Source organism: Bos indicus, chromosome 27 (genome assembly GCF_029378745.1).
Source record: "Bos indicus isolate NIAB-ARS_2022 breed Sahiwal x Tharparkar chromosome 27, NIAB-ARS_B.indTharparkar_mat_pri_1.0, whole genome shotgun sequence".
NCBI classification, from domain to species: Eukaryota; Metazoa; Chordata; class Mammalia; order Artiodactyla; family Bovidae; genus Bos; species Bos indicus.
The window spans coordinates 8,069,061-8,095,675 of record NC_091786.1 but is presented as its reverse complement, the minus strand read 5'-3'; the positions used below and the strand labels follow the sequence as shown (position 1 = coordinate 8,095,675).

General features: G+C 37.5%; 1 protein-coding gene across 1 annotated transcript in view; it reads left to right on the top strand.

Annotated features, from left to right (window-relative positions):
* Positions 1–26,615, top strand: part of VEGFC (vascular endothelial growth factor C) — an 85,556-nt gene that overhangs the window by 36,040 nt on the left and 22,901 nt on the right. Inside the window, exons 2-3 of the mRNA XM_019953582.2 lie at positions 21,362–21,575; positions 23,272–23,462. Of these exons, the coding sequence (XP_019809141.2) occupies positions 21,362–21,575; positions 23,272–23,462 (405 nt within the window). The remainder of the gene's footprint in view (positions 1–21,361; positions 21,576–23,271; positions 23,463–26,615) is intronic.

Below are 26,615 nucleotides of genomic sequence, written 5' to 3'. Positions count from 1 at the left end.
GTTTGCTTGAAATATGGGTGAACGTTAACAAATAATAAAACCTATCCATTGTCCAAAAGCATGCAACCTTTTATTTTTGTATTAGCAATTTAGGTGCAAATTATTCCAATAGTTTTCTTCTTATTCAAGAAATGATTTTCAGCACTGGACCCCTTAGAAAATTCTCTGCTTACAAAAATAAAGGTGTAAATCTTCTTTGGGGAGATATTGCTTGGGGTAGAGCTAGTGCCTGTTCTCTAGCAGAAAATAAGTAAATTCATTTTTGAATAAACAAGTACACCTTTTTCAAATAAGGCCAATTAGTTTCCAAAGCCTTTGCTATTTTAGATATTACAGAAAGCTATTTAAATGTGCCAGTTATATAAGATAGATTTCAAAAGATTATGAGAAAGAGTTTTACATACCTCACAGAAACAATTTTATAGTCCTTTCAAATAATAATTTTGGAACTGAGCCAAATGGCAAGCAGCTCCTGAAGAGTACCTGTGATGCTAGTTGATCCAAGGTCCCTTCACACTTTCAGGTCAGTATTAGGTCCTCCAGGATTAAACCTTGCAGTATTCTATTCAAACCATCAGCAGTTGTAAGAAAGCATTTACAAGCTCCTACATGTTTCACAATCTCTTGCTCCATTGAGTTCCTATGCACTGAATAGGCAAAGATAAGAATTTAGTTTCTTGGAAGATTTCCTCTAAGCGCCTCTGTCCAATGCATCCAGTGCTGACAAAAAGAAAAGGTGGTGGTGGTTCAGTTCAGTTTAGTCGCTCAATCATGTCCAGCTCTTTGCAACCCCATGGATGCAGCATGCCAGGCTTCCCTGTCCCTCACCAATGCCCACAGCTTGCTCACACTCATGTCCATTGAGTCAGTGAAGCCAACTATCTCATGCTCTGTTGTCCCCTTTTCCTCCCACCTTCAATCTTTCCCAGCATCAAGGTCTTTTCCAATGAGTCAGTTCCTTGCATCATCAGGTGGCCAAAGTATTGGAGCTTCAGCTTCAGCATCAGTCCTTCCAATTAATATTCAGGACTGGTCTCCTTTAGGATGGATTGGTTGGTCTCCTTGCAGTCCAAGGCACTCTAACACCACAGCTGAGAAACATCATTCTTTGGCACTCAGCTTTCTTTATGGTCCAACTCTTACATCCATACATGACTACTGAAAAACCATATAGCATTGACTAGATGAAACTTTGTCAGCAAAGTAATGTCTCTGCTTTTTAATATGTTGTCTAGGTCGGTCATAGCTTTTCTTCCAAGGAGCAAGTGCCTTTTAATTTCATGGCTGCATGCACCATCTGCAGTGATTTTGGAGCCCAAGAAATTAAAGCATGTCACTGTTTCCATTGTTTCCTCATCTATTTGCCATGAAGTGATGGGACTGGATGCCATGATCTTAAGTTTTTTGAATGTTGAGTTTTAAGCCAGCTTTTTCACTCGCCTCTTTCACTTTCATCAACAGGCTTTTTAGTTCCCCTTCACTTCTGCCATAAGGGTAGTGTCATCTGCATATCTGAGGTTATTCATATTTCTCCCAGCAATCTTGATTCCAGCTTGTGCTTCATCCATTCTGGCATTTCACATGATGTACTCTCCATATAAGTTAAATAAGTGGGGTGACAATATACAGCCTCAATGTACTCCTTTCTCAATTTGGAATTAGTTCATTGTTCCATGTCTGGTTCTAACTGTTGCTTCTTGATCTGCATACAGATTTCTCAGGAGGCAGGTCAGGTGGTCTGGTAATCCCATCTCTTGAAGAATTTTCCACAGTTTGTTGTGATCCACATATTCAAAGGCTTTAGAGTAGTCAGCGAAGCAAAAGTAGATGTTTTTCTGGAACTCTCTTGCTTTTTTCTGTGATCCAAGGAATGTTGATCTCTAGTTCCTCTGCCTTTTCTGAATCCAGCTTGAACATCTGGAAATTCTTGGTTCACGTACTGTTGAAGCCTAGCTTGGAGAATTTTGAGCATTACTTGACTAGCGTGTGAGATGAGTGCAGTTGTGCGCTATTGGCATTGCCTTTCTTTGGGATTGGAATGAAAACTGAGCTTTTCCAGTCCTGGGGCCACTACTGAATTTTCCAAATTTGCTGGCATATTGAGTACAGCATTTTCACAGCATCATCTTTTAGGATTTGAAATAGCTCAACTGGAATTCCATCACATCCACTAGCATTATTCATAGCAATGCTTCCTAAAGGCCCACTTAACTTCAGCCTCCAGGATGTCTGGCTCTAGGTGATTGATCACACCATAGTGGTTATATGGGTCACAAAGATCTTTTTTGTACAGTTCTTCTGTGTATTCTTGTCACCTCCTCTTAATATCTTCTGCTTCTGTTAGGTCCATACCATTTCTGTCCTTTATTGAGCCCATCTTTGCATGAAATGTTCTCTTGGTATCTCTAATTTTCTTGAAGAGATCTCTAGTCTTTCTCATTCTATTGTTTTCCTCTATTTCTTTGCACTGATCACTGAGGAAAGCTTTCTTATCTCTCTGTGCTATTCTTTGGTACTCTGCATTCAAATGGGTATAATTTTCCTTTTCTCCTTTGGCTTTAGCTTCTCTTCTTTTTTCAGCTATTTGTAAGGCCTCCTCAGACAACCATTTTGCCTTTATGCATTTCTTTTTCTTGGGGGTAGTCTTGATCACTGCCTCCTGAACAATGTCACAAACCTAAGTCTACAGTTCTTCAGGACTGAATCAGATCTAGTCCCTTGAATCTATTTGTCACTTCCACTGTATAATCATAAGGGATTTGATTTAGGTCTTATATATATCAACGAATATCTTTTTTCTTTTTCTTTTCCTTTCTGTATTATCATATATAAAAAATAGAACTGGGTCGAATACCTGTGAGTCAGAATTCTCTTTTTATCCCCCAAATCTGGACAGATTTACACTGTTCTGAATAATGTAAGTTATTCTATAATGTTGAAATTTAAATTGTTAACATAAAACATGCAATCACCTATTTTATCAAGGTTCCTTTATATTTTGGAAACAAGTTTTATCAGATATGTTTTAAGTTAGCTGTTCATGCCTTTTTCATCCACTTTCATGGATTCCGCTAAAAGGCCAGATGGTTTTGAAATCTATTCTCAATAACTGGAGAGTCTCAGATCTTGGATTTTGTGATTGTTATTAGTCATTCGCTCCCTTGAAAACCTCCTGCTGCTGTGTTTTTAGTAGTCTCTTTCTAGTTAGGATTCCTCAAACCTATGTCTTTGAAATCCCCAAACCCAAGTTCATTCTTTCGGCAAATTAGCAAGAACTGGTTAGGAAAATCCTCATCTCTCGGGTAAGTCACCTGTCAGTGAGTCACCACCTTTTTATTACCTGCACTGCACCCTCCTGGATCAGTCACTGCCCTTGCTCAGGTGCCCAGTGACCAGACTTTCCAGTTTCATTTTACAGGGTGTGCAGAAGAACTAGACTTCAAACCACTCCTTCCTTTCAGAAACACTCTGTTACCTGCAGATTTCATGACAATGCCTGTTTCTGCCTCTCGCTTGGCTGTGTCGCTGGTTCACCCCCAGGACTCTGAGTGTCAGGTTTTATAGTTCCCCAGCCTAGGTTCTGTGCTGCCCTCTGCTCACGCTGTGCCTTCTTAACTGCACACGTGGCTTCATTTTCCAACCAGACACACAGACAACTGTCAAGTAGGTTTTTCCTGATCAGTAGAACCACATATCCTGCTTCCTCACTTCCACATGGATGCCTTAAATGCCCCCAACTCTCACATGTCTAAAATAAATCATTTTCCCCTAGTCAAAACGCATCCCCCCATAGTGTTCTCTAGTCATCCTGTGTCACGCACACCAGAAACTGGTATTCACAGGGACATTTTCCCCTCTTTCTCACTGTGCAAATATAAACCAAATACTCTAGGTCTTAGTACCCAGTAGCCCTCAAACTTTTTTGAGGTTTGCCACAGTTTACCAGACTCCACGTCCACACAGAGAACAGTCTGTCACACACAAGGCGACGTTAAGTACTTGTTGAACGATGATGACTACAATTTGATCCCTTGTTAAAAGTGGATAAGCAAGAGCCAAGTGATGAACTTAAAAATATTGCTTAAATAGCTAGAGAAAACAAAAATGCCTCTAAGAAATTGCTTGTATGTGTTTAATCTCACTTTAGTATCAGTAATAATGGTCTCATTGAATAAAGTAGGTCATGTATTTTTCGTACTATATTTTTTAAAAATTAAAAAAAAAAAACACTTTTTAATGGCTGAGTAATACTCCATTGTGTATATGTACCACAGCTTTCTTATCCATTCCTCTGCTGATGGACATCTAGGTTGCTTCCATGTCCTGGCTATTATAAACACTGCTGCGATGAACATTGGGGTACACGTGTCTCTTTCCCTTCTGGTTTCCTCAGTGTGTATGCCCAGCAGTGGGATTGCTGGATCATAAGGCAGTTCTATTTCCAGTTTTTTAAGGAATCTCCACACTGTTCTCCATAGTGGCTAGAAGGAAAAACATAAATACAGTATACTAACGCATATATATGGAATTTAGAAAGATGGTAACAATAACCCTGTGTACGAGACAGCAAAAGAGACACTGATGTATAGAACAGTCTTATGGACTCTGTGGGAGAGGGAGAGGGTGGGAAGATTTGGGAGAATGGCATTGAAACATGTAAAATATCATGTAAGAAACGAGTTGCCAGTCCAGGTTCGATGTACGATACTGGATGCTTGGGGCTAGTGCACTGGGACGACCCAGAGGGATGGTATGGGGAGGGAGGAGGGAGGAGGGTTCAGGATGGGGAACACGTGTATACCTGTGGCGGATTCATTTTTATATTTGGCAAAACTAATACAATTATGTAAAATTTAAAAATAAAATAAAATTAGAAAAAAAAAAAAACACTATTTCTTCAAAGTGTTTGTGTACGTTTGGTATTATTTCTTCTGATGTTAATGTTTCATAAGTGTGATTCTTCTCTAACAATTTCTAATAATACTGTAGGGTTTTTCTCTAAGAGTTTTACTTCCCATATTTCCTGTTTTTGTTAGATTCTGTTTGTTTGATTTTTCTCTTTTTTACTTCAGAGATTTTCCTCAAATTTCTTATCATCCTTTGTTGTTGTTTTTGTTTATTCTTAAGGTTGAATCACTGAAAGAAATCAATAGAAGTTCATTCTGGATTGTAGAACTAGTCAGTAGATAGGATTTAATACAGAGCAAGTGGATAGAGATCTGGTTTTGGTTTTTTGTTTTGTTTTTTTTTAATTTCCCACTGGAGGAAACATCTGTGTGTGTGTGTGTGTGTGTGTATATATATATATATATATATATATATATATATATATATATATATATATAATATATATCTTTTCCCTGTGGCCACAAAGACTCTACAGAGAAAAAGCATTCTGTGACTCGGGGAGGGAAGTAGGTGTGCGTGAGTAGTGGTGGAGGGCCGTTGAGGTCCTAGCTAGCATGGTACCAAGCAAAGTAAGAAACGTGAAAATTTACTTTTTTCAGTGCAGGCTTTTTCTTCATCCCCTTATGCTTTCATAAGTCTTGTCCTGCTCTTTGCTGTACTTGGTGACCCTGGAATGAGCCTCTGGATCAGGCTAGGGTTTCAAAGGTTAGTTGCTTAACTGGATACACTTCGTAAATGGAGAATCTGAGGGTTAAATTTGGTCTTTATGTTTAAAACCCGTCTGTCCATTTTATCTGTTTCTTCACCTCCATTTTGCATAGTACCCGTGCGTAGCTCTATTTGAGGATCTGAGGCATAAAATGACTTGCTTCTTCTAGCCATCCCCAGCTATTCCCAGCATGGTTTTCAGCTCTGTCTCCTCTGATAACACCTCTATGTATTTCTTAAAAAAAAAAAAAAAAAAAACAGTATCTTTCTTTCATCTCTTATTCTCTCCTATCCTGTTCTTTTTACCTCTGTGGCAATGATACATTACCCCTATTTTAGCGAAGTTCTGGGAGGAAGCAGAGCTATACACTTGACTTAAATTTGCCAAATTTAACTGAAGTTGAAAGATTAATTTTTCATTCATGACTGACTTGGTTGTAGCTCTGTTTCCAATGAATATTCTTAATAAACTGAAAAAAATGCATGTAGAAGCATCTGTTCTATAGGAAAAAGTAAAAGCAACTAGACACCTGATTTTTATATTGTTAGTACCTCATCATACATTTGGAGAAGGAAATGGCGGCCCACTCCAGCATTCTTGCCTGGAGAATCCTGTGGATGGAGGAGCCTTGTGGGCTGCTGTCCATAGGGTCGCACAGAGTCAGACACGACTGAGGTGACTTAGCATGCATGCATGCACTGGAGAAGGAAATGGAAACCCACTCCAGTATTCTTGCCTAGAGAATCCCAGGGACGGAGGACCCTGGTGGGCTGCCGTCTATGGGGTCACACGGAGTCGGACACAACTGAAGCGACTTAGCAGCAGCAGCATACATTTGTCATGACCCATGATTGCTTTTGCTCGTCAACTGATCTAAAAATTGACACACTAGAAATGTTATGTCCATCATGATGTATCATCACAAAGGGAAGGATGATAAATTAAATATTTAATTCTCACTGATATTGAACTCATGATTGTTACCCCCAAATTTTCTGTGAACCCTGTGGTTGTTGATTTTGCTTTCTCATTTGGTACCCTTTTGCTTTGAGTTTTTTGTAGCCACCTCTATCTTTATGTCCTTTTCACCTTTATTTTGTGGTGTGGCAAGACTTCCATTCTGATATAATGGGGATAGTTACTTTTACTAGCTAATAAGAGGTTGGGGCCAGACAGGAAACGTGACGGTCCAGTCAGGCTCTGTGTACTAGAGACATCAAGGCAGGGAAAGGAGATGATTCTCCAAGATCCTGGACTTTTAATTCCTGAGTTTCAGGGAAATGCAGTAAATCAATGGTAGTCTTACAGAGTCTGCATTTGATAACCTTTATGATGTGGGGAAGCAACAGTTAGCACTGGACATGGAACAACAGACTGGTTCCAAATAGGAAAAGGGGTACATCAAGGCTGTATATTGTCACCCTGCTTATTTAACTTCTATGCAGAGTACATCATGAGAAATGCTGGGCTGGAAGAAGCACAAGCTGGAATCAAGATTGCCAGGAGAAATATCAATAACCTCAGATATGCAGATGATACCACCCTTTGGCAGAAAGTGAAGAGGAACTAAAGAGACTCTTGATGAAAGTGAAAGAAGAGAGTGAAAAAGTTGGCTTAAAGCTCAACATTCAGAAAACTAAGATCATGGCATCTGGTCCCATCATTCATGGGTAATAGATGGGGAAACAGTGGCAGACTTTATTTTTGGGGGCTCGAAAATCACTGCAGATGGTGATTGCAGCCATGAAATTAAAACACACTTACTCCTTGGAAGAAAAGTTATGACCAACCTAGATAGCATATTCAGAAGCAGAGACATTACTTTGCCAACAAAAGTCCATCTAGTCAAGGCTATGGTTTTTCCAGTGGTCATGTATGGATGTGAGAGTTGGACTGTGAAGAAGGCTGAGCGCCGAAGAATTGATGGTTTTGAACTGTGGTGTTGGAGAAGACTCTTGAGAGTCGCTTGGACTGCAAGGAGATCCAACCAGTCCATTCTAAAGGAGATCGGTCCTGAGTGTTCTTTGGAAGGAAGGAATGATGCTAAAGCTGAAACTCCAGTCCTTTGGCCACCTCACGCGAAGAGTTGACTCATTGGAAAAGACTCTGATGCTGGGAGGGATTGGGGGCAGGAGGAGAAGGGGACGACAGAGGATGAGATGGCTGGATGGCATCACTGACTCGATGGATGTGAGTTTGAGTGAACTCCGGAGTTGGTGATGGACAGGGATGCCTGGCGTGCTGTGATTCATGGGGTTGCAAAGAGTCAGACACGACTGAGCGACTGAACTGAACTGGTAATGTGGGGGGAAAAAGGAGCTACAAGTGTAATATTTCAGTTGCAACATAATTCTGTCTTTCCTATTCATGCCCCAAGCTACTGACTTCAGAATGTATTTTTGAGGCTATGTGGTTTAATTCACCTTACATCATCTCAAGGGAGAAATGCAATCAAGTGCTAAAAAACTTTCCACTTAAAATATAAAATGAATGGGATCTTCATTAATCCAATTTTCACTTATTAATCTTGGCATGAATAATCACTTCTTTTGTAACTTTTTATGAGATCTGTGTGAATCAGACTTTCTTTTTTCCTTCTTTCTTTCTTATTTCTGGATTTTTAAATTTTTCCCTAAGCACTGATTGTCTGTATTTGATTTTTGAATGTGAAAATAAAATAGAGGAAAATAATTCAGATTAAAAGGGTATGGATTTCTTATATTTACTGTCTAACCATTGACTTAACCTTGTCAGCATGTTTAAATAGTTAAAATGTACTGTTTTTCAATATTACTTTTAAAAGAAAATTGTGTTTTTTTTCTTATTCCTTGATTTAGACTAAACAGGAACATTTTCCTAAATGATACCTTAGTCACTTAAGAAAAAATATATATCATTGTCAATAATTACATTGGGACTATTTTAATAAGATTTCAATTGAATTACCTTTAAATATTTTTCTAATGTTTCTCTTTGGTTTTAGGCAAGCCTTATTTGTAGAGTTCTTCCATGACATGAAAAATGATAGGAAACTGCTTTTATTCCATCCTCTTTCATTTATTCTTTGACTAAATACCATATACCAGATATTCTGCAAAAGGTAGGCAATAAAATAGGCATGATAGGGAGTAAATAAGAATAAATATGCTAGTGTTTACAATGTCTGAAATAAATATGAAGGAAACAAAAAGTTGCTAAGCATATGTCAATCAGGTTATTTAACTACAGTGGATAGAAAGCTGCAGTGATTACGTGACCTTTCAGCTGATGTCTTAATAAAGAGAAAGCACCAGCTGTGTATAGTGCCGAGACATACAATTCTAGGAATGGAATAAAGTTGTCTAAGGTTTTAAACTTGAACACATCATGACATTGTGAAGATATCTATGTTCTATGACTTAAGGTGGCAAGGGTATAAGATTGGAGCATTGATGGGAGTCATATCACTCATCGCCTTAGACTGGATTTTATCTGAAGGAGAGTTGGGTTTTATTTGAAGTCTAAGCCACTGAAACACAGGTGTATGGGATCATTCAATCAATAGGTGTTTATCGAGGATTCTTGTGATTTGTGGATGAAGAGTCAATTGGAGGGGCAAACAGAGGAGTGGAACAGATCAGTTATGAAGGTAATGCAATAAATCAGGTGAGAGATATTGGCAGCTTAAATTTGGAGGTCAGCAGTGAACATGGAGAAAAACTACTGTATTTTAGAGGAAAATTATTAGTACTTGCTGATAGACCATATTTAATATGATATAAGTAAGGGAAGGAATGAAAATAAGGGTTAATTCCCAGACTCCTAACTAAACAACAGGTTAGTAAGTTTTAATGAACTGGGAAAAGCCCAAGAGGAAATGCATTTGGAGAGGAAATTCATCAGTTCCGTTTTGCGTGTGCTCAGTCATTCAGTCCTGTCCAACTCTTTGTGACTCCATGGACTGTAGCCTGCCAGGATGCTCTGTCCATTGGATTTTCCCAGCAAGAATACTGGAGTGGGTTGCCATTTCCTCCTCCAGGGGATCTTCCCAATTCAGGGATCAAACCCACACCTCCTGCCTTTGCAGGCAGATTCTTTATTACTGAGCCACCAGGGAAGCCTAGTTCCATTTTACTTATGTTAAGAATGAGACCTTGAGAAATCTGATCATGTTTTTCAGGGTTGGGGAGAGATGAGGATACTTGGAAAGAAGTATAAGGAGAATGTCAGGAAAACTATTTCTGAGCCCTGAGAATTCAGACATTCAGGATAATGTACAAGATAAGTCAGCAAAGGTCACCGATAATAACTGCCAGTAAGGGAGAAGGAATAGCAGAAGAGCATGGCTCAGGGAGGAGAAGAACACATTTGATGGAATAAGAGCAGGGTGATCCCCAAGACAGAAGTGAAGTGTGACAGGTCACAAGGGCTCACACAGAAGTTGTGGGGACTCAGTTCCAGTGTAGTGACTGTGGGGGCCTTGACAGTTGAGAAACACTGGGTTGGATGAAGCACAAGCTGGAATCAAGATTGCTGGGAGAAATATCAATTACCTCAAATATGCAAATGACACCACTCTTATGGCAGAAAGTGAAGAGGAACTAAAAAGCCTCTTGATGAAAGTGAAAGAGGAGAGTGAAAAAGTTGGCTTAAAACTCAACATTCAGAAAACTAAGATCATGGCATCTGGTCCCATCTCTTCATGGCAAATAGATGGGGAAACAGTGGAAATAGTGGCTGACTTTATTTTGGGGGGCTCCAAAATCATTGCAGATGGTGACTGCAGCCATGAAATTAGAAGATGCTTACTCCTCGGAAGGAAATTTTTGACCAACCTAGACGGCATATTAAAAAGCAGAGACATTACTTTGCCAACAAAGGTCCATCTAGTCAAGGCTATGGTTTTTTCCAGTAGTCATGTATGGATGTGAGAGTTGAACCATAAAGAAAGCTGAGCACTGAAGAATTGATGCTTTTGAACTGTGGTGTTGGAGAAGACTCTTGAGAGTCCCTTGGACTGCAAGGAGATCCAACCAGTCCATCCTAAAAGAGACCAGTCCTGGGTATTCATTGGAAGGACTGATGCTGAATCTGAAACTCCAATACTTTGGCCACTTGATGCGAAGAGCTGACTCATTTGAAAAGACCCTGATGTTGGGAAAGATTGAAGGTGGGAGGAGAAGGGGATGACAGAGGATGAGATGATTGGATGGATGGCATCACTGACTCAATGGACATGAGTTTGGGTAAACTGTGGGAGTTGACGATGGACAAGGAGGCCTGGCGTGCTGTGGTCCATGGGGTGGCAAAGAATCGGACACAACTGAACAACTGAACTGAACTGACAGGTGAGACAAAGAATAGCACAGATATAGACAGCGCTCTCCAACGTGGAAGCCGTGACCGAGGGCAGAAAAATGACAGCAGCTAGGCAGAGATGTGGGCCTAAAAAGCATTTTCGTCTACTTTTGATAGCTTTCTTTGTATACAGTTGCCTAAGCTAATAGGAACACTACAGGAGAGAGAGACAGAGGAAGACTTAACGTGAGGAGATGCGTTCCTAGACAAAGATGAACCCAAGGCCCTGCAGAGTTACTGGCTTTGCAGAGGATGAGGAGAAGCGCTTTATTCATTTTGTATATAAATTGCTGTTTGTCCACTGGATGCGAGATTGAGAAAACGGTTTGAAATTAGCATGGAAATAAATTGGCATGTGATAAATGGACCGGTGGTGAGCATTGATAAAGAAAAAATTATTCTCACACTTGTTAAAATGCATAGGAAGGAAGATTATTCTTCAGGACTTGATCAGGGTCAAGCCAAGTTGTTCCTGAACTAAGCAGTGAGGGATCTGTAAGTCTTGATAAGAAGTGGCTGTGGTTTCCCCAAAGCTCAGAGATACCGCCCTCAGAAAAACATTCCAAATCCTATTTCATTAGATTTGGCAACAGACTGTCATCATTTCTCTAACTTGGTTATTTACTGAGTGTATATCCTTTGCATACTCTAACCACCCACCACAAACACATACATGTACCCCCTTCCAGAGCCAGAATTCAATTGTGGTCCAAAATCAGTACCAAAGGAGATAAGTATTTGAGTAAATGAATTTATAAATAAAAGAATGCATAGAATTTATGCTTTTGCTATTTAAAAAAAAATCCTTGAATAGGTTTTAATTATAAAGAATTTAGCAGCTCAAGGGTTAGTGAAAATGCAAAATGAAATTTTTGTGTTTTTCAGACACAGTACTTCTGGTTAAATAATTCAACTTTACTTTACTCAACATTGTTTCATAGCAACAAATTCCCCTCCCTGACACTTTGGTAAATAATCTGGAATCTTTTAGACATAGAAGTACATAAGGAACCAGAAATTCGTCTGGAATTAATTGCAACATACAAAATAGGTACGCCTTAACATTAGCAAATTCTTTGGGCAAAAACAAATTTGAGAATCTTACAATTAATATGCTCATCTCTTAAAAATTATAATCTCTAGCATGTAGACTCAAAAAAAGAAGAAATCTTGGTTATAAATAGCATGCCTAGAACAGTTCTTTGGCACATAGGAGTCATTCAATAAAAGTTTTTAAAATCATAAAAATTTTCCCTTCTTTGCTATTTATTTAAAATATTTTATTAGGGACAAGCAACTGCTTAGTATACCAGCCTTCTTCCTTTGTACTTCACCTTTCTAAGTACTGTCTTCTTAACACAGAGAATCTTTGCACAACACATTTTATTATCTACATTTATAAATGGGAAACCACAGGCTTGGGATATTATTAATATCATTTTCTACACTTATTAAAAACTTACTATAAACAAACACTGGCCTATTTACCAAAACCTGAAGAAATCTTCAGGCTCTGCCAAATAACGCTGGGGTAGGGGAGATCATTCCTGGCTGAAAGCTACTCTCTATAGTATGTATATAAGAATATTTGAATAGGGTGTGTGCTCAGTCACTTCAGTCATGTCCAACTCTTTGTAATCCACTGGCCGGTAACCTGCCAGGCTCCTCTGTCCATGGGATTCTCCAGGCAAGAATACTGGAGTCGGTTGCCAGGACCCCCTCCTTGGGATCTTCCCAACCCAGGGATTGAACTCATGTCTCCGGTGTCTCCTGCATTGCAGGTGGATTCTTTACCTCTGAGCCACCGGGGAAGCCCTATTTGAATAGTAAGTTTTAGTTTTTTGGCATTTCTTTAGTAGTCAGTAAATGCATTCACTATTTATGGCTTCACGTGAACTACCTGTTGCTATTAGTGTTGGAATTAATATTTTTGCAATCTTTTCACTATCCTAAGGGGGAAAAAGTCAATTTCATTTGAGAACAAAAGACAAGTAAGAGGTTTTCAGTGTTCAGTGCAAGGATATGTGTACAGAGTATCATATCCATTGCGCTGATAATGCAGACTTGTCAGTCTACACTGACATGAGAAAGTTGTCTCAAAAATAACATGATTAAAAATGAATGTTTAAAATATTTTCTAAGAGTCTAACTTAGATTTTAATGAAACATATTTGACTTTTTATTTAAGTCATATATTTGGTAAACCAGAAAAGTAATTTTTATTTTTAAAAAAAGCTTATGCTACTTGTAATGGATTTTAAAGAATCCATTCTTTATTATTAGAGAAGGAAATGGCAACCCACTCCAGTATTCTTGCCTGGAAAACTCCATGGACAGAGGAACTGGCAGGCTACAGTCCATGGAGTTTCAAAAGAGTTGGACATGACTGAGCAGACATGCATGCATTCTTTTTATGGCACTGTTTTTCAGCACTTACAATAAAAAGGTCAGAGGATTAGGCAAAATTTAAAACTTCCAATTAGTAACTTCTAGTGTTAAACTCAAATTTAAATACCTGCTTCCAGGGTTACCTATCTGTGGCACATCAGGTTGGTGTAGACATGGATGATGGGTGACCCGTGGGAAAGAGAATCCCGACCTGACACCTTCACTGAGACATTAGGTAACATGATTTGCTAAGGTTATGTAAAACATCTACAAACTTTTATTCCTTAGAAGGATGCCATTTGATTTTCCGGAATTATTTGTGATTTTTACCAAAGGATGATTTTTAATGTGATTATATAACTATGTATTGGACAATTTCTCAAATCTAAACCCTCTCCAGGATGCCACTTAGCCCAAATTTTGTTTTTAAAGCCTTTAAATAAGTAGAACATACTTTTACAATTTATAAATTTGACCACAGTGGGTGGTTACCTGAAGAAAACAGAATGATCCACACGTTCACCTGTCCTAATAAATGCCTTAATTAGATAAGAAAGATTGCATAAGCAAGTTCCTTTGCTATTTTAGGGGCAGAATAAATAACTTCAGTAACAGATTATTCTAGAGCTTCCCAGATGGCACTAGTCATAAAGAACCCGCCTGCCACTGCAGGAGACATAAGAGACTCCAGTTTGATCCCTGGGTCGGGAAGATCCCCTAGAGGAAGGCATGGCAACCCCCTCTAGTATTCTTGCCTGGAGAATTCCATGGACAGAGGAGCCTAGCAGTCCCAAAGAGTCGGACACGACTGAAACGACTTAGCATGCACCATACAAGCACTTATTCAACTGATTTGATTATACCCTATTTTCAAAGAAGAAAGGAAGAAAACCGAATAATAGTGTAAAGCTGTTTATCTTGATAACTGCTTTATGTTTTTTTTGCTATTTTGGTTTCATAGGACAAACAGATGATTGTATATGATTACTAATATGACAAATAATTCCTTTCCAAACTTTTTAGTTGGTTTCTTATTAAACTGGTAATTTAATCATATCATCCTCCCTTTGCTTTATCTTATGAATTTGTCTATGAAAACATACACTTATTTCAAATATAAAATTTTACTTGAGCCAGACTTTTAAAAATGACATATGGACAGTTTAAGAAGAAATATGTATCCCTTATTTTCTAGTTTGAACATTAAGGAATTTTTCTCCCTGTCTTCCCAATATAGATATATTAAACAGCTAATCAGATTTACCTATGATCCTTTTATGGTCACTTCATGAAAATCCAGTAGTAGTAGTAGTAGTAGTAGTAGTAGTATGGTCAAAACTTTCTTTGGTGGACTCTTGCCATTCTTTTGATTCTGATTGTGAATATCTTATAAGAGTATATGCTTTTAGGTGAAAGGAAATTTTCCATAATTTAATTATGTGCATTTCCCCATGAATTTTTAACTTCATAAAAGTATTAAATAAATGCCTACTTTATATACAGCATAGTAATTAACTTAAGATTGTTGTTCAAAGGGACTGTAGTTTTATTAACAGCTAATTTCTACTCACTGGCAAATCTAGGACCACTGCCAACAATCCTAGATGAATGCCATGGCTTTCACCTCTCATTGACTCTCTGGAATCACTCAGGTCTTGGAGGAAGGGCAGCCTACATGCACTTGGGTCTTCTTCCTACCTCTGAACAACTCCTAGTGATCACAGAGCAGCAAGAGGAAAACTAGTTTTTACCAACTATGTGTATATAGTTGATCAGAGCCTACTTTCAATATCATCTCAGGTGTTCATTTCATGTTATGATTCTTATGTTACAGAGAATTGTAGAGTGTGGGTAAAATCCCAAAGCTCTTTCTCATCATGTAACTTCTAGAATCAGAGATCTTGCTTCATCTGGCTCTTGGCAGAGTAAGAAGGAGGTGTGTTTTGGCTGTAGGAAGTTTATGCTTGGTTGTAGCTCTGCTTTCAACACTGCACTCTCAGCTTTTATTGCCACAGCATCTCAAAATCTTCCAAAAACTGTCACATGGGTTATAGTCTACAAATGTATACTTGCTGATGATACAAAGGAGTAATTACAGTATTCTCCTAATTGATCCCTCCAAGACAGAATGCAAAGTTGGATTCATTCTTAGATTATGTTAGGCTTTCCATTACAGTTGAATATCCATTAGTAAGACACTATTTTAAGACACACCAAATCCCTTTGGAAAATAAAAGGAATATATTAATATTCAAGAAAATGACCTCAGCATTCTGGAAAACACTGGTGAAGTAAAGATTCAAGAAAGCATTGACAAAGGACCAGCTTTTCATATGGATAGAACTTCTGCTTGAAGGAATTTAGTGTTTCCTTGGTTCAGAACTCATTCTAGGTTGCTGCAGCCTCTTTTACTTCTTGAAAATAAACTATCAATGTGAATGTGCCATGGTTAGCAGGTAATACCTATTCTCAAGATTTTGTTCTTCCTGGATTTACAGAAAGCACTATAATGCTTAACAACTCAGTATCTAGATCACTGCTCATTTAGAACAAAATTGCAGAAGGCAGATCTAAAGAAGTTCTGCCCTAGAGCTGGCACAGTACTCAGAGTTACAGTTTGAAACAGTTTATCTAAAACCATAGTCTCCGTACTGTGCTTCTGCTCCCCAAAGATGGTAAAATGACAAGTAATCCCACTCCCAACTATGAAATGTATAATATACATTCATATTAAAGGTCTATTTGAATCATCACAAAAACTCCATGAGGAAGATACCATTATTGGCATTTATGGGGTAAAATGAGGTTCAGAGGAATGAAATCTGATGTTACTCAATTAAGTCTGTAGACTATACTACAAAGCTATGGTCATCAAGACAATATGGTACTGGAACAAAAACAGAAATATAGACCAATGGAAAAAAATAGAAAGCCTAGAGATAAACGCACACACCTATGGGCACCTTATCTGTGACAAAGGAGGCAAGAATGTACAGTGGGTAAAAGATCGTGTCTTCAATGAGTGGTGCTGGAAGAACTGGACAACCACATGTAAAAGAATGAAATTAGAACACTTCCTAACACCATGTACAAAGATAAATCCAAAATGGACTAAAGACCTAAATGTAAGACCTGAAAATATAAAACTCTTTTAGAAGAAAACATAGGCAGAACACTGTATGACATAAATCATAGCAAGATGCTTTGTGACCCACCTCCTAGAATAATGTAAATAAAAACAAAAGTAAGTGGGACCTAATTAAACTTAAAAGCTTTTGCAAAGCAAAGGAAAATATAAACAAGGTGAAAAGACTACCCTCAGAATGGGAGAAAAGAATAGTAAATGAAACAACTGACAAAGAATTAATTTCCAAAATATACAAGCAGCTTATAGAACTCAATAGTGAAAAACAAGCAACCCAATCAAAAAGTGGGCAAAAGACCTAAACAGACATTTCTCCAAAGAAAACATATGGATGGCTAATAAACACATGAAGAGATGATCAACATCACTCATTATTAGAGAAATGCAAATCAAAACTACAGTGAGATATCACTTTACACTGGTTAGAATGGCCATCATCAAAAAATCCACAAACAATAAATTCTGGAGAGGGTGTGGAGAAAAGGGAACATTCTTGCACTGTTGGTGGGAATGTAAATTGATATAGTCACTATGGAAAACAGTATGGAGATTCTTTAAAAAAAAAAAAAGAAACTAGGAATAAAACCACCATATGACCCAGCAATACCACTTCTAGGCATATACCCTGAAGAAACCAAAACTGAAAAAGACACATGTACCCCAATGTTCATTGCAGCACTATTTATAATAGCTAGGACATGAAAGCAACCTAGATGTCCATTGACAGGTGACTGGATAAAGAAGCTGTGTTACATATACACAATGGAATACTACTCAGCCAATAAAAAAGGAACACATTTGAGGCAGTTCTAATGAGGTGGATGAACCTAGAACCTATTATACAGAATGAAGTAAGTCAGAAAGAGAAAAACAAATACCATGTATTAATGGATATATATGAAATCTAGAAAGATGGTACTGACAAACCTATTTGCAGTGGAGATGCAGACATAGGGAACTGACTGATGGACAGTGGTAGGGGAGAGGAGGGTGAGGGTAAGCTGAATGGACAGAGCAGCATGGAAGCATATACGCTAACATATGTAAAGAGGTAGCCAATGGAAATTTACTGTATGACTCAGGGAACTCAAACTGGGGCTCTGTAATAACCCAGAGAGGTGGGAAAGGGCAGGAGGTGGGAGGGAGATTCAAGAAGGAGGGGACATGTGTACACCTATGGTTAATTTATGTTAGGTATGACAGAAAGCAAACCAACATTGTAAAGCAGTCATCAATCAATTAACTATATATATATGTATTATTTTTTTTTAACTTACAATAACAAAAAGGTCTGCAGCCAACATGAATATCTGGATCTTTTGATACTACAGCTTATTTTTCTTCCATGCAAATATGGCAACTAAAATCTAGTGGGAATAAGTAAATTACTCAGTATCAAGCTTTTTTATAACATTTGCCTGTGATAGCTTCTGCTTTTGCCAATGGTTTTTTGGTCTTATAAAATTATATTATTTATTCAGGGGCTCTAGTCCCAGAAGTGGATTTGTTTTAAATCAAATAGTATATCAAAGGCATGGTCTGTGCAGATATAAGAAGAGTGAAGTAAATGAAAGGCTGAAATGAGAGCAAATACTGTAGCCTTCCAACATGCTTAGAGATGATTACTGTTACATATTTATTCAGATAATAAAGCTTTACATTTAAATTTTAAGATATAGAAATATTTTTGTTGTTGTTTAGTCCCTAAATCATGTCTGACTCTTTGTGACCCCACAGACTCTAGCCAGACTCCTCTGACCATGAGATTTCCCAGGCAAGAATACTGGAGTGGATTGCCGTTTTCTACTTCAGGGGATCGTCCCGACCCAGGGATTGAACTCATGTCTCTTGCGTTGCAGGCGTATTCTTTACCACCGAGCCACCTGGGAAGCCATAGAAATAGATAAAGAACATAATAATTAACTTAATTTTACAACTTGAAGAAGATAACTTTTTTGCCACATATATTTTACTCTTGAGAACACATACACACATGCATGCAATCTGTCTAGATATATTGTTTTCTGAAATAAAAATTGTACCTATATGTACATATATGAACAGTGTGTATAGAGGTATATATAAGCTGTGTTTTCTCCATTTTCATAGACTGTATTATGAGCCTCTGTTCACATCTAGATTACATATTCATATCATCAGTTTATAGTGGCATTACTTTCTGCGCTAGTTTCTGTATTGTACGTTATTCAATCAATTCCTAATTATTGTATGTAAAGCTGTTTTTTATATTCACTATCATAGACAGCCTCATGATAAATATGTACATATTTCTGGCATAATTATATTATCACTCCTGTTAGATAGGGAATTTAATTCCAAAGTGCATTCACTGTCTAAAATGGAGCTTGTTTCTAAGGCCTTCTAAGTTGAAATAGCACATTTTCCTTGAATAGCTATACAAATTTATACTCTCACCAGGACTGAAAGGGACGCTAGTTTCCTTCATTTCTGCTGTCAAGTACACATGAATTGTATTTACTCTCTGTGAATATGCAGTTCAAGCACTTTGTCTAGTTTTCTATTGAAGTGTCTGCTTATATCTTCTTAATATGTTCATATAATATTTTAAGAATATTAGCCCTTTTCTATCTGTCATGTGTATTGCCAGTGATTTTTCTACTTTATTGTCTGTCTTTTGTTTAGTGTTTTCTACCATAAAAATAGTTTACATTTTGTTTTCCTGTTCACTTCTAGAAAGGCCTTTTTTCAATCTAAGAGTATAAATAGCGTAACTTATTTTCTAGTATCTTTTTCATTTTTTATACTGCATTTTCTCTGTTGTGAGTTTATATGCTTATGTTTTTCTTCTGTTTCTCTACTGGGTAATCAATTGTTTTCTCTTACAGATGTAATTATTGTTAGAGTTATTTTCCTTTTTAAATTTTAAAGTACAAAAGTGATTTGCCATGAAACTTCACATAATACTTAACTGAAAGCCCTCTTCACCAACAGCCTTCTCAAGCAATAGTTTGGTGTGTACCTTTCACCGTGTCACACAATGTTGGTGTTGTATTGCTCCTTTTGGTAAAGAGAACATTCCTGCCTGTTTCTTGTGAGACTCATGTGATCAGGTTAGGTCAAAACCTGGCTTTGATTCCAGCTGAGTCATGGGGGAAAGTAGTACCCCAGGGCCCAGGGACCCACCAGTTACACAGTCTCGCATTACTCTGGTATTCAAGGGCTAGTCATGCAAACAGGCAAACAGAACCCCACCCATGACATGTTCCTCCAGGTGGCAGTGACACAGATACACCTATGCATTTTGCCATCTTTCTCTTCAGTAGTAATCCTTTCAGATTCTGAAGTGTTGATGATTCTTGAATCTTGTGTCTCATGTGCCATTTTCCTGAGAAAGATATTTCATACACATTTAATTGGGAGACTGTGAGAGGATATTTTGTCACTTTTTTTTTTTTTTTTTTTTGTCACTTTTGTGTAAGCTAAGATCTCCTGTCCACCTGACTCTTGATGTATTCAGTAGAGTAGTATTTTGTATAACTGCCTGGTGTATCATCCTGTAATCTTCAAGAAAACCATGGATTACTATCAACACCAGGCTTGAAGAGATGAATCCATATGCTCAATTCACACAACAGTGAGGAAGAGGGAAATGCTGAACTGCACGGCCAGTTTTATTATCTAATAGGAAGGAACCCGTTTCATAAGCTACTGCCTAGGAGGCTCTGTGATAATGTAAGAAAACTATCTTAGATTATGTTTCTCAAAATGTAGTACAAAAATCACCTACATCAGAATGACTTGGAGTGTGGTGGAAAGACTTTCATTTTAACTGTATTTTGATTTTTAAAGCAAATGAATGAATTTTGTACTTCAGAAATTAGAAAGGGAAATCTGTAAATTGTTGGAATGTAGATTCCTGATGTCATACAAGATACCTGGCAGGGGAGGTAGGGGGCAAGTATCTGCATTTTTAACACCTCTTTGAGACTTAATGTCCAAAGTATTTATTTCTATAGTTAGACTTAAGATGGGATAATCATGGAAATATAAAAATAAACATTTGATGATGTATTTCACTTTGCATATAAAGTTAAACAATGTCCCATTTACCATAGTTTCGAGGTATAATTTAGAAAAAAAAATGTATTTTTTTTAGATATGGTAACTACTTCAGTATAACTTGGAATGTTCTACTTAATTGAATACACCAATATAGACCGTTAACTAATTAGCAGAATTCATGTTCTCTGAGCTATTGTAGCATGTCTTTTTACTGGCAGAATAAATCTTGATGATCAGACTTTTTGGAAATACTGGAAGGCTCCACCAAAATGTAAACCTTATTGTGATTCTGTTATTAAAATCAATGGGATCTTTTGTTCTAAAATAGTTTTCATAAACTAAAATTCCTAATTTCAGGCATCCTGCTTAATTATATTTTATTGGTGTTAATTACTAAAAGTGAAACAAAGAATTATCATAGACTGGATTTTTATCTAATCTTATTTATGTTGGAGGGTAATAGAAGCTTAGATAACTTTTAAACTTACACATTCATCAACTTTGTAAAACAATGAGAAATAAAATAAGCTACTTTAGAAATTATTTTAAAAATTGTGTCTCAAAATTTTCTATCCTAATGACCAAATGTGTATTTTATATTTTAATTGTGATATTTAATTTAAATTGTGTTATTGATTCAAATCAAAAGATGAATATAATTTTACCAAGAAAAGTTAAGCAATTTGGGGAAAATAATATTTTAATAGAAATCTATCATGTATTTATATATATATGCACATATACATATTTATATCAAACAAGCCTGAAGGTTTTCTAGTGCATCTGTTTCCTTAATCTGAGAAGTACTATGTTGCATTCTTCTTCCACAGGCTTATGCAGGCAAAGAAATGGAGGAGCAGCTGCGGTCAGTGTCCAGTGTGGATGAACTCATGACTGTGCTCTACCCTGAATATTGGAAAATGTACAAGTGTCAGTTAAGGAAAGGAGGCTGGCAACATAGTACAGAACAGGCTAACACCAACATAAGGACAGGAGAGACTCTAAAATTTGCTGCAGCACATTATAATACAGAGATCTTAAGAAGTAAGTATGGGAAAAGAAAATATATAATAAGCTTCATATGTCAACCCAGTGCAAATTGCCGTTCTGATCCTTTAATTTCAGCATTTGTAGTACTATTGAATACCTTTAAGGCCAAAAGTAAAACAGAAAATAAAGAATTATTTTCCAAATACAGAACTTTAAGATTTCACTGTGAGTGGTTAAAGTGGTTTCTTAAAAAATAAAGACAAGTGCATGCATATCAGCACACTAATTTTTTTTTAATTGAGATGATACCCCATCAGAAAAATTTTAAAACATACAAACAAATTTTATACACTATAACACTTCAATCACTTAAACATTCTATATCACAAAAAATAATTGCACATAACTTTTCTTTTGCTTTGGATATAGAAATGTTTACTTTCCACATCATCCAAAATCATCTTGTCAACTGCTATTTGTTTCTTGTTGCTTTGGATGGAACTTAACTTGAGAGCTAGACTTTGGTAAAGTTAATGAGACATCTCTAAGCAGCAGTCACAAAAAATTATGGTGTTGCACAAAGTGGCATAGACCCCCTGGTGGTCTGTTGTTGGGCTACTTAAAAAATAACTCCTTTCAGTTGTTAGATATTAACTGATATAACGGTTTGAGATTGCAAATTATTTTGAAAACAAAAGCAAACAAACAAAATGGCTTCATGACTGAATAACCCACAGTTTATATCTTTTTTTCCTAGAAACTTTATATTAGGGGAAATAGGAGAAAAATAAACTAGAACATGTAAGAAGTACATCATCTGTAATGAGGTCTTTAAAGAGTCAACAGTGCCATAGGTAATACACCAACTCACTGGAAACAGAATTCCAAGAGAAAGCGTGAAAGGAATAGGAAGTTTTGACTTCCCTGAAAAAAAACTTTGTTCAGGATACATGTCCCAGTTGCTAGAAAATACCTTCTCATTTCAAGTAGCTATCACCAAGACATGGTCACCAGCCTAAAAATGAGTTTCCAAACCAAAGCCATCATCTCATTCACAACTCAGTTTAAAAAGAGAAATTAAACATGTTGTTTATATTTGTTTTGCAACATTAAAAATACTACATATAATAGCAAATGAGCATGATTCTATCTCCATGGGTTTTATAAGCATCTACATGTTAAATTTTCAGGGATCTCCCAGGTGACTCAGTGGTAAAGAATCCACCTGCCAGTGCAGGAGCCAAGAGACAAGGGTTCGATCCCTGAGTTGGGAGGATCCCTGGAGGAGGAAATAGTAACCCATTCCAGTATTCTTTCCTGGAAAAAAACCCATGGACAGAGGAGCCTGGAGGCTAAGTCCATGGATTCATAAAGAGTCGGACATGACTGAGCACACATGGACAAGTAAAGTACTGTAGAATCTATTCTAATTGTCTTGTAGAATCTATGATATTTGTACGGTAGAATTATTCTAATTGTAAGGAAGCATAACACTAATGTAGCTTGTTACATGGTACTAGACATTAGTGTTTGTTTGTTTTTTTTTTAATAGAAAATACCTTTAGCTGCTCTGTTAAAGACCATATCCTATTCCAGCTCACAAGGCAATGTAGGATCCCGTCAACTATTTCTTTAAAGTATTATATATCTAAATCTTAACTCTGCAATCCATTGTGAGTGACTTCCAACTGCTGTGGGTTTTTCCACTTTGGCATCTGAGTAACTTACGGCCTTCCCTGTGACCCGACAGGTATTGATAATGAGTGGAGAAAGACTCAATGCATGCCACGGGAGGTGTGTATAGATGTGGGGAAGGAGTTTGGAGCAGCAACAAACACCTTCTTTAAACCTCCATGTGTGTCCGTCTACAGATGTGGGGGCTGCTGCAACAGCGAGGGGCAACAGTGCATGAACACCAGCACAAGTTACCTCAGCAAGACGGTAGGTGCGCGGCTCCGGCAGGGCGCTCCCCGGCCCGGCTTCACCTCTGCTCCCTTTCAAGGAGCCCTGGTTCAGGGACTTCCCAGAAGTCCAGTGGTTGCAACTCTCCGCCTTCCAATACTGGGGGCGTGGGTTCTGTCCCTGGTCGAAGACCTAAGACCCTACATGCCTTGCAGCCAAAGAACTAAAACATTAAAAAAAAAAGAAGCAATATTGTAACAAACTCAATTAAGACTTTAAAAATGGTCCACATCAAAAGAAAAAGATTTTTAAAATAAATTAGCTCAATTCAGAGCTGCTTCTATTGTCTGTGAAGAATGAAGTTAATTTTTCAATAGTTGTGTTTTTGATGAGAGACTATCACCAAAAAAGTAACTGATACTTTGTGAACTCTGTTTATATAGTGGCATCAAAGCCACGTTTTAAAAATCAAATGGAAAAACTTAATGACAGTATCATATTCTCCAAAAGGTAGTATTGATTTTTAAAAGATACTAAGATTAAAAATAATGCTGTTTTTATATTCAAGTTAAACTCTTATTTAAAAGGAATTTTGGTATTCTGAGTCTGATGAAAAAAACGTTGACTTTTTTTAAAGTTACAGAAAATAAACATGAGGAATTTAGGAATTATTGTAAAATACATTTTTTTAATATCTTTAGTTGTGTATATTTAAAAATATTTCAGTCAAGTGGTGTGATATGCGTCCTAGACAATATTGTTTATTACTGTGGTACTTCATTTCAATGAAATATCAACTTGCATTGATTTTTTTTTAAAGGCATAGATATACCAATTGAGTTTTCCAAAGAATAAAGGGCTATGTCTCTTTTAAAATTAGGATGATATGCAATACACTCAAAGGATAGATTTTTGAAAAATTATTTTACCAAATAAAACAAAATGTATTAAGAGCTCATAATTTATCATTTTAGAACTGCCTTATTGGATTTAGTTGATGAAATTTTATTTTTTAAGTGCTTATATCATATAGATTTGAATGACAGCTGTTGTAGTATTAGAATTTTATTGTTCATTTCTGGAAATTCCTGTGTTTTCAATAGTTCACTTATTTACTTGGCGAAAATAAGTAAACGGTTGACAACATCCAAAGATATTTTTCATTACTTAGTTCAGTTCAGTCACTCAGTCGTGTCCAACTCTTTGCGACCCCGTGGACTGCAGCATGCCAGGCCTCCCTGTCCATCACCAACTCCCGGAGCTTACTCAAACTCATGTCCATTGAGTCGGTGATGCCATCCAACCGTCTCAGCCTCTGTCATCCCCTTCTCCTCCCACCTTCAATCTTTCCCAGCATCAGATTCTTTTCCAATAAGTCAGTTCTTCACATCAGGTGGCCAAAGTATTGGAGTTTCAACTTCAGCATCAGTCCTTCCAGTGAATATTCAGGACTGATTTCCTTTAGGATGGACTGGTTGGATCTCCTTGCAGTCCAAGGGACTCTCAAGAGTCTTCTCCAACACAACAGTTCAAAAGCATCAATACTTTGGCACTCAGCTTTCTTTATAGTCCAACTCTCACATCCATATATGACTACTGGAAAAACCATATAGCTTTGACTAGATGGACCTTTGTTGGCAGAGAAATGTCTCTGCTTTTTAATATGCTGTCTAGGTTGGTCATAGCTTTTCTTCCAAGGAGTAAGTGTCTTTTAATTTCATGGCTGCAGTCTCTATCTACAGTGACTTTGGAGCCCAAGAAAATAAAACCTCTCACTGTTTCCATTGTTTCCTCATCTATTTGCCAGGAAGTGATGGGACCAGATGCCATTATCTTAGTTTTCTGAATGTTGAGTTTTAAGCAAACTTTTTGACTTTCCTCTTTCACTTTCATCAGGAGTCTCTTTAGTTCCTCTTCACTTTCTGGCATAAGGGTGATGTCATCTGCATATCTGAGGTTATTGATATTTCTCCCAGCAATGTTGATTCCAGCTTGTGTTTCATCCAGTCCAGCATTTCTCATGGTGTACTCCACATATATAAGCTAAATAAGCAGGGTGACAATATACAATCTTGACATACTCCTTTCCCCATTTGGAACCAGTCTGTTGTTTCATATTATTGTTTCATTACTAATCCCCACAAATTCTTCTACTGTGTGTTAATTAGAGAGTGTTTTAAATGAATCTGGTTTTACAATGTCTCAAGCTTTATAGAGTAACATTAATGATTACTTTAATATTTACATTAAGTAATTCAAAATATATCCTTTAGATACCGATGCCCAACATTTTGTGTAAAGTTCCTCAGTCAGGCTTTTTCTCTGAGACATCAAACAAAGCCCAAACACCACCACCACCATAAAAAGCACCTTCTAGTTTTCCCTCTTACTGCATGACGTCATTTCTAGTCAGAAAGAAGGAAATCGTCTCTAACGGGACTGTCACCAAATCAGATGTTAATTTGTTAATTTTATCCCCTAAGTGTCTCGAATCCCCATGTCCAGCACCATGTCTGTCATCCAAAACGCTTCTGATGCACTTTCCGACTTAGGAAACACCATCCTCCTTGCTCTCCCGGCTTCCCCGTCCCTGCTTCGTAACCATCCTCTACACCGCCCCCGAGGATATTTTCAAACACATAAGACTGATGCTATCGGTTTCCAGAGTAAGAGGCCTTCAGCGATTCCCAGTTGCTCCTACAATGAGACCAAATTCTCTATCATTACCTCTGCCTTCCTCCACCGCATCCTCTAACACGACTCTCCCTTGACCTCCCTCTTTCTAGTCCCTGTGTTCTCGGCTTCCTTCAGTTCCCCCTCCACCCCAGACCTTTGCACACACCTCTGAGCCGTCCTGGCCTTCTAGTCTCCTCCTGCTAAGATCCAGCTCCTCAGACCTCAACTCAAGTATCGCGTGGCTCCAGGAAGTCCTGGGGGAGATTTTTATGACTGGTTTACACTCAGTATTCTTGAAAATTCTTTGTGGTTTCTAATATTTTTCTTTCAAAGCAACAACTATACCTTATAATAATTGAGTTCATAATATAGGGTCATTATTATTTGATTAATGTCTATCACCTCCACAAAGGGAAGAACAGGTCTGTTTCATGCATTGATCATCCGGGTGCCCACCACAGAGGGAGTGCATACCCCCCTATAGGACCCCCCAAAACCGTGGACCCTCTCACCAGA